General features: G+C 38.2%; 1 protein-coding gene across 1 annotated transcript; it reads left to right on the forward strand.

Annotated features, from left to right (window-relative positions):
* The first annotated feature begins 989 nt into the window (after positions 1 to 989).
* On the forward strand, positions 990 to 15,281 carry rnf2 (ring finger protein 2). Its single transcript, XM_042497888.2, has 9 exons — positions 990 to 1,119; positions 6,120 to 6,216; positions 6,327 to 6,487; positions 8,289 to 8,371; positions 8,483 to 8,615; positions 8,706 to 8,805; positions 9,704 to 9,876; positions 11,256 to 11,445; positions 13,162 to 15,281. Exons 2-9 carry the CDS (start codon positions 6,130 to 6,132, stop codon positions 13,261 to 13,263), a joined length of 1,029 nt encoding a protein of 342 aa, XP_042353822.1. The 5' UTR covers positions 990 to 1,119; positions 6,120 to 6,129; the 3' UTR covers positions 13,264 to 15,281.
* The last annotated feature ends 2,889 nt before the right edge of the window (positions 15,282 to 18,170 follow it).

Here is an 18,170-nt window from a genome sequence, read left to right on the forward strand (position 1 = left end):
TTAGATGCAGAAGTCCACTACAAAACAGCAACATGTAATGATCTGGGATGAGAATGTGTTGGAAATAGTGATGTTTCATCCAACTCATTTCACTGTATGTCTCATTTAAAATGTCACCAAAAAGAATCAGTTTTCATTAACCAGATCCTGTCATAACAAACAAAAAACAGAAACATTAAATTCTGTGCTCGTCTATGCATGACATAGGCTGTTTTTCAGGATTTTGTCATTAACATTCTACCTTCAGTCATCATAGGGCAGGCCTAAGTTTTGAAAATCTAAATTTGATATTTGGTATAAACTTTTTACTGAAAATGTATATATTTTTTCATTATGTAACCCCTTTGTAAACAACGACAAGAGTTTTAGGGCCACAATGAGTAAAAACATTTCTTTCGAGACTTCTAGTTGTACTTTTATGAGAAATAAAGTTGTATATTATGACTTTATTCTCATGAAATTATGAATTTTTTTCTGGTAAGATTATGATTTTTTTCTTGTAAAACTTTATACTCATAATATTGCTTTTTCTTTTTTCTCTCAAAATATCACAACTTTATTCTCAAAATTACAACTTAATTCTTAAAATTAAGACTTTATTCTCAAAATATTATGACTTTATTCCCTAAATCTTTTTTCTTATCCTCTATCATAGTAATCTCACACATTTTGACTATTAACTGTAATTTAATGGCATATTTTTCTAAGTAACTGTAACTTACTACAATTACATTTATTTTGTAATTTGATTATCCCAACAAGTTATATGAAGGCTACATGTACCTGTTTGCATTTTCTTGATAAATTAGCTGTTTGTTTTGTTGATAGCTCCCTCCGTGTTGTTTGTTTGATGCATCAGCTCTACACTAACATTTGCTGTGATCGTACAGAAATGTAATTATTTATGATGGAGGTATGGTCACATGTAACTGGTTACTCCCCAACAGTGCATGCTGCACATCCACTCCTCTTTGTTGGGTGAAGTTTGCCTCAGGACCTCTGGCCCCTCTGTCATAGCGCCTCGATTTCCCAGACTACATCGCTTCTTTCTTCTACATCCGCCATATTGCCTTCGCCTAAACGCGCTGGCTGGATCGGCTCGTACCCACAGCTGAAAATGTAAGTACATTACTGAAACAATCGTATTTTGTGCAAGCTAGCAACATATCGTATTCATGTCTGCGTTTGTGTATCAATGGCCGTTCACATATGAGTTTGCAGCTGTTTAAATGTGGAAAATAAGGTAGAAAAAGCACATAGGTCCCCTCAGGAGGTTGGTGCGTCGGCTCGCTCTCTGTTGTTGTTTTTCCCTCTGTCACAGGGACGAATTACATTCACGACTCCCTCGCAATATTTTAGATATTAGCCTTTTGTGTCGTTAGCTGTAAAAAATTAAATGGACATAAATTAGCTGTTTGGCACACCTGTATAGTCTTTGTCTCCTGTCAGCTTCAGACTTGCTGTATGTTGAGTTTATTTCGCCTCTTATGTTAGCGTTACGAAGAATAGCTAGCTTCTGTGGCAGCTAGTTAGCATTAGCCGAGCCTCACAGATTTTTTACATGAAATCTGTGCACGGGCTCCGAATATCATTTGTAAAAGGTGGACTGAATCAAATGTTAATGTATAGTTAATGTCTATCTTGTTCTAGCTGCAAAACGAACCTTGTTAAAAAGCCAAGAACCCCGGAGAACATGTATCCAGTTTGAGTCAGTAGCTACAGCACACTGGGTTTTGTTTATTGACATCAAAGGATGATTGCGTTGTGCTCATAGAGGATGTATGCAATGTGTTCAAGACGCCACAATGTTAATTTCTTCGTTGTTGGTTTTGATTTTCTGAAAAATTTAAAGCTCATGTAGAAAGAGACACCAGTTTGCCTTCAGCCACCCAGTATGTGTAATGTGGACCACCCCCACTTTCACCTCCTGTCTGTCACATGTTGACAGCATGGCCATACAATATCATACAGCTATCTGAGAGGAGATCAGAATTTTTGATATTAAGGTTTCTTATCTCATTAATCTGTCTCTTCTAATGGGTTCCCATGGATCATTAAAAAGTCTTAAAAGGCATTTAATTCATTCATCTAAAAATAAGGCCTCAATTGGTCGGCCTATTAAATTGACTTAAATTAATCTTTCCAATTTTTAAAAAATGCTCACACATGGGAAGTGCAGTTTGATAAATTATTATTTTTTTCTGACATTGTATTGTAAAATCTTGAAGTAATTAGTAACTTTTTTTTTGTTGTGACATAATTTAACAAATTCCTCATGATGGGAATCCAAACAATAGAATCTCACATGAAGATTGAGAGACACAAAATCGCCCAGAAAACCGTCCAAAAACACCAGGTATTTCCCACTTAAGGGTAACATAAAAAAAGGTTGTATTTTCAACATTTGACATAGATAATTGGGCAAAATGATATAGTCAATTTTGGTTATTAGAAAATTTGTCTTGTACTTGAATCCAAGTGGCATTTTAAAAGAGTCTTGAAACAGTCTTAAATCCAGGGTTCCTGCCTTTAGCTGCAGGAACCCTGTATTATGTAGGAATGTAGCACATGTAACCCATTAGGCTGTAGACAGTACCCTTTGTAACACTGTGTGAAGCTCTTTGTGTTACAATCTGCTTGTATGTAAAGTGCTATACAAATAAAGTCTGACTGACTGATTGAAAACACGCAAAAAACATCAAAAAGCATAATCACTAGACATTTGAAGAGCATATTAAGTTCATTTAAGTCAATTTAAGTTAATATAAAAGTACAATTCTAGACCTGTGATTAGAACTTGTTAGGCAGCTAAATGCTGCGCGGGACAAATGATGTACTGTATACACTATATACAAAAACACCATAATACTGTCAATGAAGGTCTTGTAAAACATAATGAATATTGATCAGTCCACATAAAAACTTCTGTGTTTCTTTAAAAAGTAGAGACGTTTAGCCTTTGCAAACCTAGCATTTCTGTTAGCATGTCCGCTTGCTATCAATAGCAGTGCCCACTTATGTTCATGTACACTTTCAGTAATTGTGTCATTCATAATTACAGGAGACAAAGAGGACATCCTTCTAAAATCTGTGATCATTTCTCTGGTGTCTTTGTGCTTAAAAAATAATGAATTCGTTATCTTGGCACCAGTAAAAAAAAAAAACATGGTTTAGCTCAGCCCTTTAACTGGACTTTATCATTGTACAGTCATCATATAAAGTCAAAGCCATAAATTTAAGCTATGCATCACCTAAAGGTCTCTGGTTGCTTTAACTAAAGAGGCAAAAACTATTATTTGAATTTTTAATTAAACTGAATTGAGATATATGAATTATTCCACACAGATGCTAGTCCCAATTGGCCTTGCACTGGCTCTGTTATTTAAATTAATTGTTATCAAATTCACTTCTATTTTTATTAAATTAATCTCCCCAGCTTTTCCTTGGTCAGTTGATACACCAGAAGATTCATATTTACTCCAGAGGAAGAAGACGTAATTAATTTGCAGGGACTTTACTTTGGGGCATATAATTCTGTATCTTTGTTAAGAATCTTAGAATCTTAGAAAATCCAATTTTTTTATATTAAATTCACATCTTACTGCAGTGCAAGTGACCTCTTTAATGTCTTTCAAATGTTGCTGTTGTGGGGCATTTCTTTACTTTCAGAAATAAACTGAAATGCCCTATAGAGGTTTAACTCAATAACAGCAATTGATAAACTATTTGAATGTTCAGTAAAACTGAAAAGATATATTAATTATTCCAGACAGATGCTAGTCCTAATTGCCCTCCCTGTGGCTCTGTTATTTGGAAAAATAATTTCCCCAGCTCTGCCTCGGTCAGTGTAAACCAAATAAGATCCATATTTACTCCTGAGGACTAAGACATAATGAATTGCAGGGATTTATCTGTTTGGTGTTAAATTCTGTAAAATTGTTAGGAAACTTTGAAAATTTCAATTTTTACTCAAACAGTTTTCTATCAAATTCTAGGTTTGGAGGAAATCAATACAGCATAGTATCGCAATTTTTTTGCATGGAAATATGGTATCATTACATTTACATGACATTTTTTTTGAATAACATAAATTAAAGATATTACAAATTCAAATAAACTTTTGGTAGCCCTCTGGAAAAATATCAGTTGTTTTTTTAGTCCACTTGAAACATTTTGTTGCATTAAAAATGACTGTGAAAGTTTTTCTTTTGGGGACATAATATGCGCTTGAAAAAAGGTAATAATTCACATTATATTGCAATATATTTTTATCACCATACTTTGCTAATCGCCACACATTACCTGATGTCTTTCAAATGTTGCTGTTCCTTGGCATTTTTTAACTTTTAGAAATCAACTCTAATACCCTAAGGGGTTAGAGTCATTAACAGAGTTCAACTAAAACACAAGAAACTTGTGCTCCAAGTATAATGTTATCGAGTGCAGAAGCCATACATCAAACAAGGACCCAGGCAGATAGGAAAGTAGCCCAATCATAATAAATGTTTGTGGCAGCAAGAACATTTCTTCTGGTGATGTATTTTATCTTTATCTGACAATTAATGAACAAATATGTATTTATGAAAGAATGACAGTTGTAAGTGAATAATGACATTTTTAATGCAAGGCTTAACCCAGTTGAATCCAAATGTATGAGAAAAGTAGCCCTGCTCGAAAAAAAATGAAGACATAGAAAAGAAGTAGTTTTAATAACATGTGCAGGACACAAATGCTAATGAACGGTCAGGATAAATAACAGGGCTGTCACATTCAGATGTTCTAATCTTTGTGAGAGTCTGCACTGTGTATCCATCTCTAAAATAAGAACTCCCTGAGGCAGGTGGGTGAACACTTTCCTTGCTCCATCCATTGGTGCTTGTAGCATTCAGAAGAATGAAGTTATTTGTTTTTTTAATAAATATGAATCACCACTCTGTCATATAGATCTGTGTGTTATTGAGATGCAGTTTCTCACCTGTGAACTTGAGGAGTAAGTGTTAAATATACTGTACGTGTGCAGTTAAAAACCAAGTTTGGATAACAAATAAAACAAAGATTTTAACATGCCATACGCTGTTTATTTCCCAGCAATTTCTTTTATTAGTAAAAATGTCCTGTTATTGTAAAATGGTCTTACAAAGCATCAACAGAAACTTCAAAAAATTAGAAATGCTTCAATAACTGCATAAGAAAACCATCTAATGGGTTTGTTTAATTTCTCAACATCTTTTAATGACAAAATGGTCGGCTTAATGTAGCCTCTTTTGCAGTGACTCAAGACTTTTGTCATTCACTGTTGAAACAATTTGTATTGTTACATCAGCCTATGTTCCTCTTTGTTTCATGTTCTTTATTGTCATGTGCACAGCAATTACAGAGAAGCAGCTGTTGGCAATAAAAACTTAAGATCTCAACTTCTTCCAACAATTTTCATTTAATATGTAAAAAGAAGAAAAAATAACTACTGTGTACTATGTAAAATAACTAGCTATATAAGGGAAAAATCTCATGTATAACACAAAAAATAAAATAGTAGCCTAGAAATTTGTGTTAGACATGTGTACAGTAATTGCAAATTAATAAACTGAATGTTAACAGTAATGTAGTAAATGTATGCATAATTAAAAGAGATATATATTTATATATAGGGGTGTTTGTCTTTTGTCTTTGTAATCAAAGATGTGCCTGACACATTGTTATGCAAGCTGCTGCATTAAGTTTCAGTAATCTATGAAATGCACAAGGTGAAGTAAATGAGTTTAATATTACCTAAATAAACTATGACCAAAGCAAAAACTTGAAAAAGTTTACACTGATTTATAACAACAGGGCAATTATACAGAAGGCTGTTCTGTTTAAACCAGTGCTCACACCCTTTTAAATAATGTCATTAAGCCATTTTAGACTAAATTCAGGAGGTGGAGTGGATGTCCATTAACTGCAGGGTTGGTGATCCCTCCTTTCCACATCTTTTAAGTGTCCTTGAGCAAGACACTACACAGCATTTGCTGCTGGTTGTGAAGCCACCAATGATGCATCAGTGTGTCTGAGTGAGTATTTACAACCAAACATTCCCAAGATTTCCCAAAAAATGCAATTTTGTGTTTTGTGTATTTCAGTGTTGCAGTGATGACTCAGACAGTTCAGACCAATGGGGTTCAACCCCTCAGTAAGACCTGGGAGCTGAGTCTCTATGAACTACAGAGAACTCCACAGGTAACCGTTCATAGCATGTCATTTTATTCACATAGGAGTCCTGTCCAAACCATTTTTGTTATGCTTTGTGTGTACTAACTTTCATCTGGATGTGTTTGGTACTGGCACAGGAGGCTATAACAGATGGACTGGAAATAGCGGTGTCGCCTAGGTCCCTACACAGCGAACTCATGTGTCCTATCTGTCTGGACATGTTGAAGAACACAATGACAACCAAAGAATGTCTGCACCGCTTCTGCGCTGATTGTATCATCACAGCTTTAAGATCTGGGTAAGTTCTACCACGCAGTAGAAGCCAGAGGAACCCTCTCTGTCCCTGCAGTGGCATTCAGGTTTCAGGGTGGGAACAGCAGCTAATTCACTAATGTGAATGTCAGAGCTGCAGAGAATGAGGAGTGGTGACCCCTGAGGGAAGGAGGAGCGTCAGACATGGTCTCCACAATTAGACAAGAGAAATCTTGTCAGCGTTTTATTAGATCAGTAGAGATGGAAAAACTAAAGGTAATGGTGATTATACTGAAGTATACAGCATGTCTGAAATGGCCTGTTTGAAAGAGCATTGTTGTTGAAGGGATAGGTTCACATTTTATTATGTATGTCTCATACCCCGGTCACACTGCCTGCATGAGCAGTGCATGTGCATCATGGAACCTCTTGTATTGTTTTCCTGTGCAAACAGGTTAGAGCAGCCACACTGGGACTTGTCTATTTTTTTTTTTTGTGACACATGCGGTTTCAGCAAAAATGAAAGTTGTGTTTTGATGATAATATTTAAATGGTACCATATGGCTCTTTAGGGCTGCAACAACATACCTTCTGTATGCTGCCTTTGCATCTTTACACAGAACCAAACGACAGTAGCAGTATTCTGCTCCAGTGTGGGATTATACGTACACTGCATTGCGGCATCCCGCAATCAAAAGAGTATATGTAATATATGTGTGGTAGCGCTTTAAGAAAAACAAAGGCATGACATGTCAATCACAATCATTTACCTTCTCTGTATATGGCAGCTGATCGCGTTTCTGCTAAGAAGTTAAGGAGCTCCCAAATCTCTTTGTTTTCCCAGTTTGCGTACATTTACAGCCACTGTTCTTCTTTGAATTAGCTGCTAAAAGCTTACAGCTGCTTTATTAATCTCTAGTAGTGGGTCACTTAAATAATATGTAATCAAAACATCACACCCCTACCACCAATGATCACATCTTTCTGGATTTATGTTTTACCGTTACTACCTCCTGTCCCGGCTCAGAGGCGAGACCACTCTTTTCCCCCCCTCTCTGCAATCGTATGTTATATACAGAACGGTGAGGCAGCATAATGGTGTGATATACCCACCTTGAGCAGGCAGTGTAGAAGCGGCATATTATTAACGGTGACCTGGTGTGACCCGGGCATTACAGAGAACTGTGGATTTCATACACCATCACCTACATTTACATGGCTATAGAAAAGGGTCACCTCACGGTCAGTTTTGGCAGAAGCACCAATAACTTTCAATATATATATGGGCATGTGAGTAGTAAAAGGAAATTTAAACCATTTCTGTAAATAATGTAGGCTTTCACAGCATCACTGTTAAAGACAGATATACATGTTGACTCAGCTCCACACGTACTAGCTCTGGAATAATTACTGTAAGCAGCCATTACATTGTAGCAAATATTATGTTATTACACTGTATGTCATCAGCAAAACCCAGCAGCTTAGATAAGCAGTTTCTTGATATACATTAGTTTGAATGTGCTTTTGACCATGAATTCTTTCTATGAGTTCAGAGTAAGTGCCAAAGAAAAGGTTGGTATGGATCAGTCACGCACTAACTTGAGGTGTGCTCTAAATTGTCAGTATGCAGCCTGAAGCATCTGTATTTATTCAGGTTTGAGTCTCACTGTAACTGCATTGTTTGATATAAACATACCAAGACAGACATTAAAAAGCACTTGAAATGTGTTACATTATTAATAGTAGTCCACACTTGTCGTTGTAGTCTTTGCATTGGCACTTTTGTTTCAGTTCATGATATCATCAGTCAATGTTTCAAAATGCCTGTCTGTCCTCTCTGTCTGCAGTAATAAAGAGTGTCCCACCTGTCGCAAGAAGCTGGTGTCCAAGAGGTCGCTGCGTCCAGACCCTAACTTTGATGCTCTGATTAGTAAGTGACCACAAGAATCAGTACATTAAAAATCTGGATGAAAACTGCGAGTCAAAATACTGTGTAAAAACCTTCTTACGTCTAGTTTCATATAAATCTATTCCATTTCAGGCAAGATTTATCCCAGCCGTGATGAGTACGAAGCCCACCAAGAGAGAGTGTTGGCCCGCATTAGCAAACACAACAACCAGCAAGCCCTGTCCCACAGCATAGAGGAGGGGCTGAAGATACAGGCCATGACTAGGTAAACACGCATCTCAACACACAAAGAATGCAGATCTACCCATAATGCAAATACAGACTTAATAAATGAATTTGCATTTGTTTATGTCAGACTGCAGCGTGGGAAGAGACACACAGTGGAAAATGGTAGTGGAGCTGAGGACAATGGAGACTCTTCCCATTGTAGCAACGCATCTGTCCACAGCAACCAGGTCTGTTATGGTGCTTCACATATGATCACACATGATAATGTACACACATTTTGTTCCCTAGTTGTTAACGTTGAAATGAACCCTTAATCATAAATATCAAATATTCATTAATTTTCAGAATTTTTACCCTTTAAATGCCAGGGTTTTGTTCACTAAGACACTGTTTTTAGATGGAAAAAAAAACGAAATTGAAAAAGAATGAATTATTTTCAGTATATTATATGCTAAGTAGATTTTTTTTTCTTTTTATGATCACAGTCTGCGATATGTCAATGATTAGCAGCAACATTGACTGTGACAGTGCACCTAGTTGAAATAGTGTGTATTTTCTCCAGTATGCCAAATAAAGTAAAAATTACATCATCAGGTGGAAAATAGTAAAAAATGACAAATTCCAAGGCCAAAGCCCAGAATGACACCCAGAAATAATACATTGCATGTTTTTATGCTTTGATGGCTGTGAGATCAAAAATTGTCAGTTTGAATGGGTTTCAATGGAGCATTTTTTACACTCAACAGTCTGAATGTAACAATTTATTTTCCACAGTGTATTTTAGACTTACTGTAGGAGCTGAGCTGGAAATTCACAGATGAAACAAAAATACACAATCTTACCAAAATGTATGTCATATGCATGAACACAGCCAAAATGATCAAAAAATGAAGAATGAAAAGCGTGTGAAATGTGCCAAACAGTCCCTAAGGGTTAAAAGCATGCCATAAGCAAAGGAAGCGCTAAACCTTCAAAACCTTGCCAGGTGTCAGTTGTAATGAAACACGAACACGAACATGAACATGAAAATGTACTTGTATTAGGGATAACACTCTGCTCAAAAGCACATCCCTCTCTGCTTTGTTTTGTCATTTTACAAATACTGTTTTTGAATGTTTTTCTCAGGAGGCGGGTCCCAGCATTAAGCGCACCAAGACGAGCGACGACAGCGGTTTGGACATGGATAATGCTGCTGAGAATGGGGGCGGGGACTCAGTGATAGATGGCGGTGCCAGCGAAATAGAACTGGTGTTCAGGCCACATCCCACCCTGATGGAGAAGGATGACGGGCACAACAGGTAGTGTCACACGCCTACAGCTCAGATCAAAGCCTCATTTATGGCATCGACACTTTGAAGAATGTCGCTCGACAGAAATGAAAGAGCAGTGCAACATTTACAATGCTGCTTCGGCAAAATGTTTCAGTCATGGTAACCAGAGACCCCCACACATTAATTTAATTTTGGAAGGCCGCCACGATTTAAAATCTGCTGGCACAAATAGATTTTGTAGAGCTGTTAAAATATAGATACCGTGCAGTTATTCACTGCACCACACTCTCGAAGCGATGAGCGAACTATTGTCACCAGTGCGTTGTCACTGCAGAACACCAGTCGCAGTGAAAGTGGAACTTAACTGTTCATTGTGCTGGGTCTAAAAGTTTGCATTCAGTCAATCTGCACTCTGCTTCTCCTCTCATTCATCCATCTGATCAACTCTGACAGGATCAACTGATCAATGATACACGCCGCAACTCAAACGGCTACTGAGGGATAAAAATCACTTATGATGAGTTTCGCCTTTGCTGTGTTTGCAGATCAAGGCGAATACAGGCACATTACGGGCACAGAATGGTTAACTAAAGGAATATGCACATAAGATTAAAAAAAATGTATTTCTGTTTCAGTTAGCAAATAGACTTGAATTGGTGTATATTGAAAACTATCTCCATAGCTACGGTAGTAGCATTACCAGTCACACTGCACAACAAAATAGGACGGCCACGTCATAACAAAATTCTCCTGGTCAGCCACTTAAAGGAAGTGTTGTGTACACTTTTCAAACTTCACATTTCATTTCTGTTGAGTGGCACTAATCAAACGTTTTGCACGCTCTGCCACAAATTAGGCTGAAGGTTTGTGCTCGTCTCACAAATGAAATACAGGAGTGAACTAAACTACTGTGGTGTGCTGTGGAAACTTAAAAAAACATAATAACAGAAAACAAATACTGTAATTAAATGTAATAAAACAACCCAAGCTCAATAAGCCCACCTGTACACAATGGGTTAACAATCCTGGTATTATGGGTAAAGTTAGCCAAACTTTGAACTGGTCTTTTGGTCAGTGTTGGTTAGAGTACATGTGATAGAGAAAAGATAGTCGCTACATTTTAAAGCTAATGTAGGAATGTTTATTCTCACAAAAGGAAACTTTCTACAGATGTTGCATATCATAACTGCACATTTGTACTTTTGTGAGATAAATAGGTGCCTTTCCTGCAGCGTCATGTCAAAACAAAACACCCTAAAACAGCAGCAGAGTCTACAAAGCACTGATGAAATCACCTCACCACAGTCATATCCATGTAGTGACTGTGACTCATCGTCTGTTCCTACCAGCTCATTAACACGTTTAAATGTGTGTGTGTGTGTGTGTGTGTGTGTGTGTGTGTGCAGTGTGGAGTTTGTCCCTCGCTACATAAAGACGTCCGGAAATGCTACAGTGGATCACCTGTCTAAATACCTGGCTGTCAGACTGGCTCTGGAGGAGCTGAGGAGAAACGCAGAGGCCAGTCCTGTTAATGTGGAGGCAGCTTCAGAGAAACAGTACACCATCTACATACCTACTGCTGGAAACCAGTTCACCGTGAGTATACGTACCTACTTTCTAAAAACGACACTCAACCCGTGTGATTATTTGCAACTCTTTCCAGCCTGTACTGCTGGACATGAAAACACTTCGCCTGTGTCAACTCGAGCAAATCTTCAGTGTCTTCACCACCATTGAAATGTTCCGGGTTTGAAATGTTTGACTATGTTAAAGAGGCTCGTTCAAACTCAAACAAGGTGTTATGTTAATCTTTAGAATCTCATCATGGTGAAGCAAACATAATCTAATATTTTTGTATGAAGTCAGGGAGTATTCATAAGATATTTCAGCTGAGAAATAGTAGATTGCAGAAGAAGATATTTTCTAATTTGTTTTGCATTTGTTTTATTTCATTCAAATATAGTGAAAAACAGTTTGCTTATCATTTGAGAAAGAATAACTCAGCTACTACAGACCAGTTACTGTGTATAAAAATGAATGACATGTCTCCACTTCCTCGCACTGAGCAAAAATAAAAATGAAAATATCCCGAAAGCAGCCGCTGCCATATTGTGCTGGTGATGTCATCTGGAGCCAGAAGCATATTTTACAGTGTCTGTTCAAGTCGGCATATCGCACCATTGTGTAGCCTCCAGATGTTTTGGCTTCACTTTAGGGGAGCTGTCATGTCATACAGTCTACAGGATTTTGCGATTACAACTATTCGTGCGAATTAAGGAAATCCCCTTGAATTCATTGCAACCTTGCAATTTTCCCAAATCACCACAACTTCACCGCAACTTTGATTGATTTCATCGTACTGCTTTGCACAGCGTATTGATCGCTCAGCCGGTTTCCCTGTTTATAATGAGACTACTGCTGTGCCTGTCACACACACGGTGACAGGGAGAACTGTTAGCTGCACAGGGCTAATGTTACCCAATTTATTAACCGTTTTATTGACTAAATGGAGTCATTATGGTGTGCAGCACCAGAACGCAAACGTGTGCCAGGTGCACAGTGTCTCTCTCTGTCTCTCACCTGATGCTGTGGGGGGTTGGGATCCCGGTGTTGTGTCTAAAACTTTCCCCATTAATATGTTTTTTTCTCTACCTAAACCTAAGGGACTGTTGGTTATTTCTGAGAGGGAAGGGAGGTGTTGCAAAATTACAGACACTTGAAATCATTCTTTAATCTCTGGGGAGGGAGTTCTATTTTTGATTTGTCTTAGAGGAGGGACATTCAACTTTAAATTGTCGTATTTTATTTTACAATACCTTCAGAATTCCAAAACCTGCAAGTGGGTTTGAAAGGCATGTTTTCTCAAAGTTTCCAAAATCACACCATCTGTCACAGCTAGAAACTGTGAAAAATGGTAAATCATGGTGGAGGGAAGGTGATGCATTTTTTTTCGCTGTTTATAACGCCTCCTGGCTATGACACATAGGACAAAGACAACTTTGGACCAGCTAGGATTTTGTAAATATTAGTTTTATTATAGTATTGGCTTTGAAAATGCATCATATTGTGAGGTAATCCAATGTCTAATTGTAACTTTAAAAAGCACAAAGTAAAGATTAAAAAAAAGACCCTCCTAAAAATATCACAACTTTTTTAGAAAAGCTGCCACAAAACTGGTATTCCAGGCCACAACAGTCACAAAAACAGCCCGCAGAATCCTGTGGGGACAGTCTGTGCGACAGGTGAACGCAGCGATGAGGAGAAGAGGTTTGAGTTGAAGAAGTTCATCATGGTGTTCAACTCTGTCCGCAGGTTCTCAACGGTTCTTTCTCCCTGGAGCTGGTCAGCGAAAAGTACTGGAAGGTCAACAAACCCATGGAGCTCTACTTTGCTCCAACTAAAGAACACAAGTAGACACACACGCAACACACACACACATGCATACACACACATTTACACATGCCAGTAGGAAGTACACACATGGACTTTGCTACACCTGCACACACAGAGACACGAGGAGAGGAATGTGTGTGTCTGAAGGAGATGAGAGGGGTTGGTTTTACCCTCAAAAGGACTCTTGTAAAAAGACAAAAACTTGTTTTATATTCTCGGTATCTTTCTCTGTGTCTCTTTCTATCTCTCTCTCTCTGTAGAAGGTAGCAGATCAGTACAGCAGCCAGCAGGGAATCCAAGTGATAACGGGCTTTTAAAGTGGATGTTGATTCTCTCCAGCTCTGAAAACCAGGGTCTGTTCACAGTCTGAATTAGAAATGTTTGTTTTTTTCCAGGTTTGGAACATTGTATTATACTGTATTTGTCTTCAGCAAAGGCCCCTTTATGCTCTGTGATTCTGGTCTGCACCAGAAGTTGACTGTGAGAGAAACATGGTGAAATCTTTAGATACAAATCTCACTGAGAGCCATGCAGAATACACTAGCTATAAGACAGGTGTGTGTGTGTGTTTACACACCCATGTAGCGCTTTGAAATCTGAGCAAATTGCCTTGATTTCTATTAATGACATGGGAAGAAAACAGTGGAGAAGAAGATTTGACCTGAAAATTCGCATGATGATTCGAATGATTAAATTTAGTGAAATAAAAACAGTAGCACAAAACAAAACAGAGAAATGACCTGGAAAATGTGCTTCAAACATTAGAATAATTCTCTAACATAATTTTAAACATGTAATTATGAAATTGGTAAATATAGTTTTTCCCTAAATGTTTTCCCCTTGTTTTTTTCTTTAAAAAAGTTAAAATACTGATTTCATGCAATTTGTCAAACATTTATTAGTTGCTCATTGCATTTGAATGTTTTTGAAAGAAATCCCATCAATTTGCCCAGGTTCCAAAGGGTTAAATACTTGTGAAAGGCATATGAAAGCAGCAAGAGAAAAGTCATGTTGCTCTGGCTTGCAAAAGGTTAAGATTAATCTGACATGTATGGCAGCGCTGAAAGTCCATAACCATTTGAATTTTAGAGTTAACAGAAAACCTAATGACCCTCTTAAAGGAGCAGGATTACAGAAAAAACTACCAGCCCTGTTTTTGTTGGAAGAGCGTAGCGTGGGCCGAGAAACGACCCATTGCATTTAACAGTGGATCCATGTCACAGATCCTCAGGTCTGACTGTGAGAGCCATCAGTCTGTGTATGTGGGTTGGATTTCCCTCCTTTAAATTTTCAAGGTTTGCGATTTTAAAGATCTATGGAGAGTCTGGGATACCGCTCGCTCATCTCTCTTCTCGGTTAACATGACAGACAGAATGAAATGAATGAGACATATTAGGCCACAATGGACCATCCATAACAACCTCAATGTTTAAGTCAAACATGGTCATTATTGAGTGATCTTACATGGACATGTATAAACTGTTTATGAGGCTTTTTGTCAGATTTGGAATAATGTGTTTACATGAGCACAGAAAAATCTGGTTCCTCATATTCTGCATAGACATCCCAGTTTCTTTCGGAGCACTCCAGCTAAGGAATTTGATGTTCAGAATTTACTTTGGAATTGTACAACTTGAAATGGTCAACTTGGCATTTTCAAGAGGGAAATTCAAAGCACATAAATTCAAGTAATTCTGTCAGTTTCTTCCACAGACAATCCTCTCAGCTGATGGTGGACAGTTAGATTTCGATGTGGCACACGGTGACAAGCTGTTAGTGTGAAGGGGCCTTTGAGAAAACAGCTGTTAAACCATATGTTGAATACTACAAGGTCAAATGTGCGTTGACACTGAGGGACTCGACAGTGTTGACCAGCAGTGGGCAGTGCAAGCATATCCAGTTGTATCTATAAAGTGATGTGAAGCTACAAAGATGGCCTCAGGCGGATCAGTTTTGTTTGTCTTTTTCAGATAATGTTGCAAGTGTTCTCTAACTTTTTTTTTTGACATGTCTCTCAAATAAAACCAGAGAACAGTGAAGGTTTGAATGGCTGCAGTCTTTTTCTGAGAGCAGGCTGCTGTCTGAGTCTATAAACTGATATCTGCATGTGTGCACACAGTCTGGAGGCAGCGTGACCAGAGTCTGGGATCTGAAATGTTCTGGTTTCTGGTCGGAGTCTGAGTAGTATCCACCAATCACGTTTGAACCGACTTTGGCTCCCTGCAGGTAAACAGTCTGTGCAGAGCAAAAGAGGCAGAACGCATTTGCAGGGTTCATACGGTCATGGAAAAACCTGAAAAAGTCACAGAATGTGCAAAAGGCAATTTCCAAGTTTTGGAAAACTAAAATTATACACAGAGTTTTAGAATTTTGTTCCATAAACGTAATACAATAACACATGATATGTTCAAGGATTGTCAGAAATTTTAAAATCCAAGAAAAATTTATATTTGTACAGTTTCTTGCTGATAAATGGTGTCATTATGGTGATGTTTAAAAGAGAGCATGCCTATGTCATCTTACAATCACCCAAAAATGTTAAAGAAAAAAAAATTTGGAAAGCATGTGCCTTTAACAATCCCCATAAATATTTAAAGAAAGAAATGGTTACATTTTTTAAAGAATTAAACATGCCTTTGAAATGGGCAGGCACAGGTTTTAGTTTTGTTTTGTTTTTTTTTTGATGGTCAGTAAAATAAATCCAGCTGTTTACAGTTGTATGCACCTTCCCTAAAGCCAAAATAAAAAACACCAGTCCCTCCTCAGTGCTTAAAAAAAATTAGACATGCCTCTCCCTTCTTGCACCACACCCTTCTCTCTCATAAATAACAAACAGTCCCTGAGTTAAATTTAAAATATTCACCTCAATTCAGTTCAATTTTTTTTTCAATTAATATATATGTTAGAAAGCTGTTGTATAATCAGGAAAAAGAACGGATAAGGAGCATTATTGGCCGTGGAAAAGTCCTGGAAATGTATTGGAAAAATGTGTATGACCTTTTCATTAGCTAAAATACAATCTCAAGAGCCACTGACTGATTAAGCCTTTTTCTCATTTCTCAGTATCCATACATACAGATATGTGTTTATAGAGATGAACTGAAATGTTGTCTTGTGTTTCTAACTGAACTGTAAACGATGGCCGGTGCACTGAAGAAGTCTCGGCCTGGATATCCACTGCTCACACTAGAAACCCTCCAGATATTGTCCGCTGCCCGTTCAGCAAACACAGAACCAGAGAGCAAATGAAACCAAACGAACGCAGCTCTGGTGATGCTTTGAGCGCGGAGCTGCCGGTGTGAACGTGTAACAGTCCAGCTGCAGCATGAGCAGGACTAGTTTAGTACAGCAGAGGAACTCTGGGAAAAAAGTGAATATTGTTGGAGAAGCTTGCAGCTGTTGTCTTGATCTGCCTGTAGAAATGAGCTCTCCTCTGATAATCTGGCTGCTCTCTCTGGCTTCTTCTGTTATAAATGTCTTTTGTAACATAAGGAGGAAGGAGTGTGTATGATTGGAGGCAGGTGGGCTGGGAGGATATTTTTGCAGCATCATTGGACAGTCAGACCAGTAAAGTATTCGCCATCTCCAGCAGCCCACTCCCTCCGCTGTGGAATCAGCGCTGAGTCACCAGTGGAAGGCGGTTTTCTGTCACAGGTTCAGTTTGTTGCCGTCACTTCTTGGATGGAAAGAATTAGCATCAACATGACACCCAAACTTTCATCTACAGCTCAGACATTACATCACAGAAAACATCAGGGCAGTGATACTCAACTTTTGGCCTGCGGGCCAAATCTGACCCCTTATAGGGTGCTTCTATTTCACAATAAAGATAAAGTGATTCTCACTGGAATTGTTTTTGTCCTTGTAGTATCCATAAGGTACCAGAATGCATAAAACAGCAGAAAAACAGAGCTTGTTTATCAAAAAAAGTGCCAGTGGAGGATCCCCCGCACCCGCTGACAGAGGTCCCAGCTAATGTCCTAAAATCCTAGAAATCTCCTAAAGTCCTAGAAAAGTCCTTGAAATCCTAGAGAGGTCCGGAAATCTGAGAAATGTCCTAAAACCCAAGAAATCCCCTAAAATCTTAGAAATGTCCTGAAGTTTTAGAGACTGAAATCCCACTGGTGATCGTGTTATGATCCTCGAAATGCTCAGCTGTTCACAAACAAAGATGGTCACAGTTGAGAAATGTTTTCAAACTGTTGGACTGTTTGTCCACACAGTTTTTCTCACAAACTGTTACAAGGACTTTAGAGATTTAATCATCTACAATCCAAAATATGAAAGGATTTAGAGAATCTGAAGAAATTAAAACCGACTGAATGGACATGACCTTTGACCCCTCAGGCTGCACTGCATTTAAAACCAACATGATTAAACACAGTTAATCACTGCATCAAGTTCAGACTCTACAATACAAAGTGAAAGCCAGATATGAACGACATCCAGAAACACGGCTGACTTCTCTGGACCCGAGCTCATCTGACACAGACTGACACAAAGTGGAAAAGTGAGCTGCGGTCTGATGAGTTCACATTTTAGATTATTTTTGGAAATCATCATCAGTTTATCAGAGCAGCTGCTTTTTAAAGCACTCAGACAGAAGAGTCATCAGTCCATTATCAGCTTTATTGATTTAGTTTTGCTTTTTCCAGATATAAAAAATGTGGTGTAAGTAGAAAAAAGGCAATAAACAGAGATGTTCAAAAAGTTAGAATAATAAGGGAAAACCTAACTGCAATCCCAGCATGCACTGGGCAAAAGGCAGGGAAACACCCTGGACAGGTCACCAGTCTTTGACAGTCCATCCTACAACAACCTTTTCCATGTCCTTGTCCTGGATGACTCAGAGCTTCACAGGAGGAGGAGGAGGAGGAGGAGGAGGACAGGAGGAAGAGGAGGAGGACAGGAGGAAGAGGAGGAGGAGC

Source organism: Plectropomus leopardus, chromosome 12 (assembly GCF_026936395.1).
Source record: "Plectropomus leopardus strain MGB_pleo_1.0 chromosome 12, ASM2693639v1, whole genome shotgun sequence".
NCBI classification, from domain to species: domain Eukaryota; kingdom Metazoa; phylum Chordata; class Actinopteri; order Perciformes; family Serranidae; genus Plectropomus; species Plectropomus leopardus.

Excerpts from the sequence above, each read along its gene's own strand:
- rnf2 (XM_042497888.2), top strand. The coding sequence starts at position 6,130 with ATGACTCAGACAGTTCAGACCAATGGGGTTCAACCCCTCAGTAAGACC. Across the intron at positions 8,616-8,705 it reads AAGATACAGGCCATGACTAG|ACTGCAGCGTGGGAAGAGAC; the intron begins GTAAACACGCAT and ends TGTTTATGTCAG. Across the intron at positions 9,877-11,255 it reads AAGGATGACGGGCACAACAG|TGTGGAGTTTGTCCCTCGCT; the intron begins GTAGTGTCACAC and ends GTGTGTGTGCAG.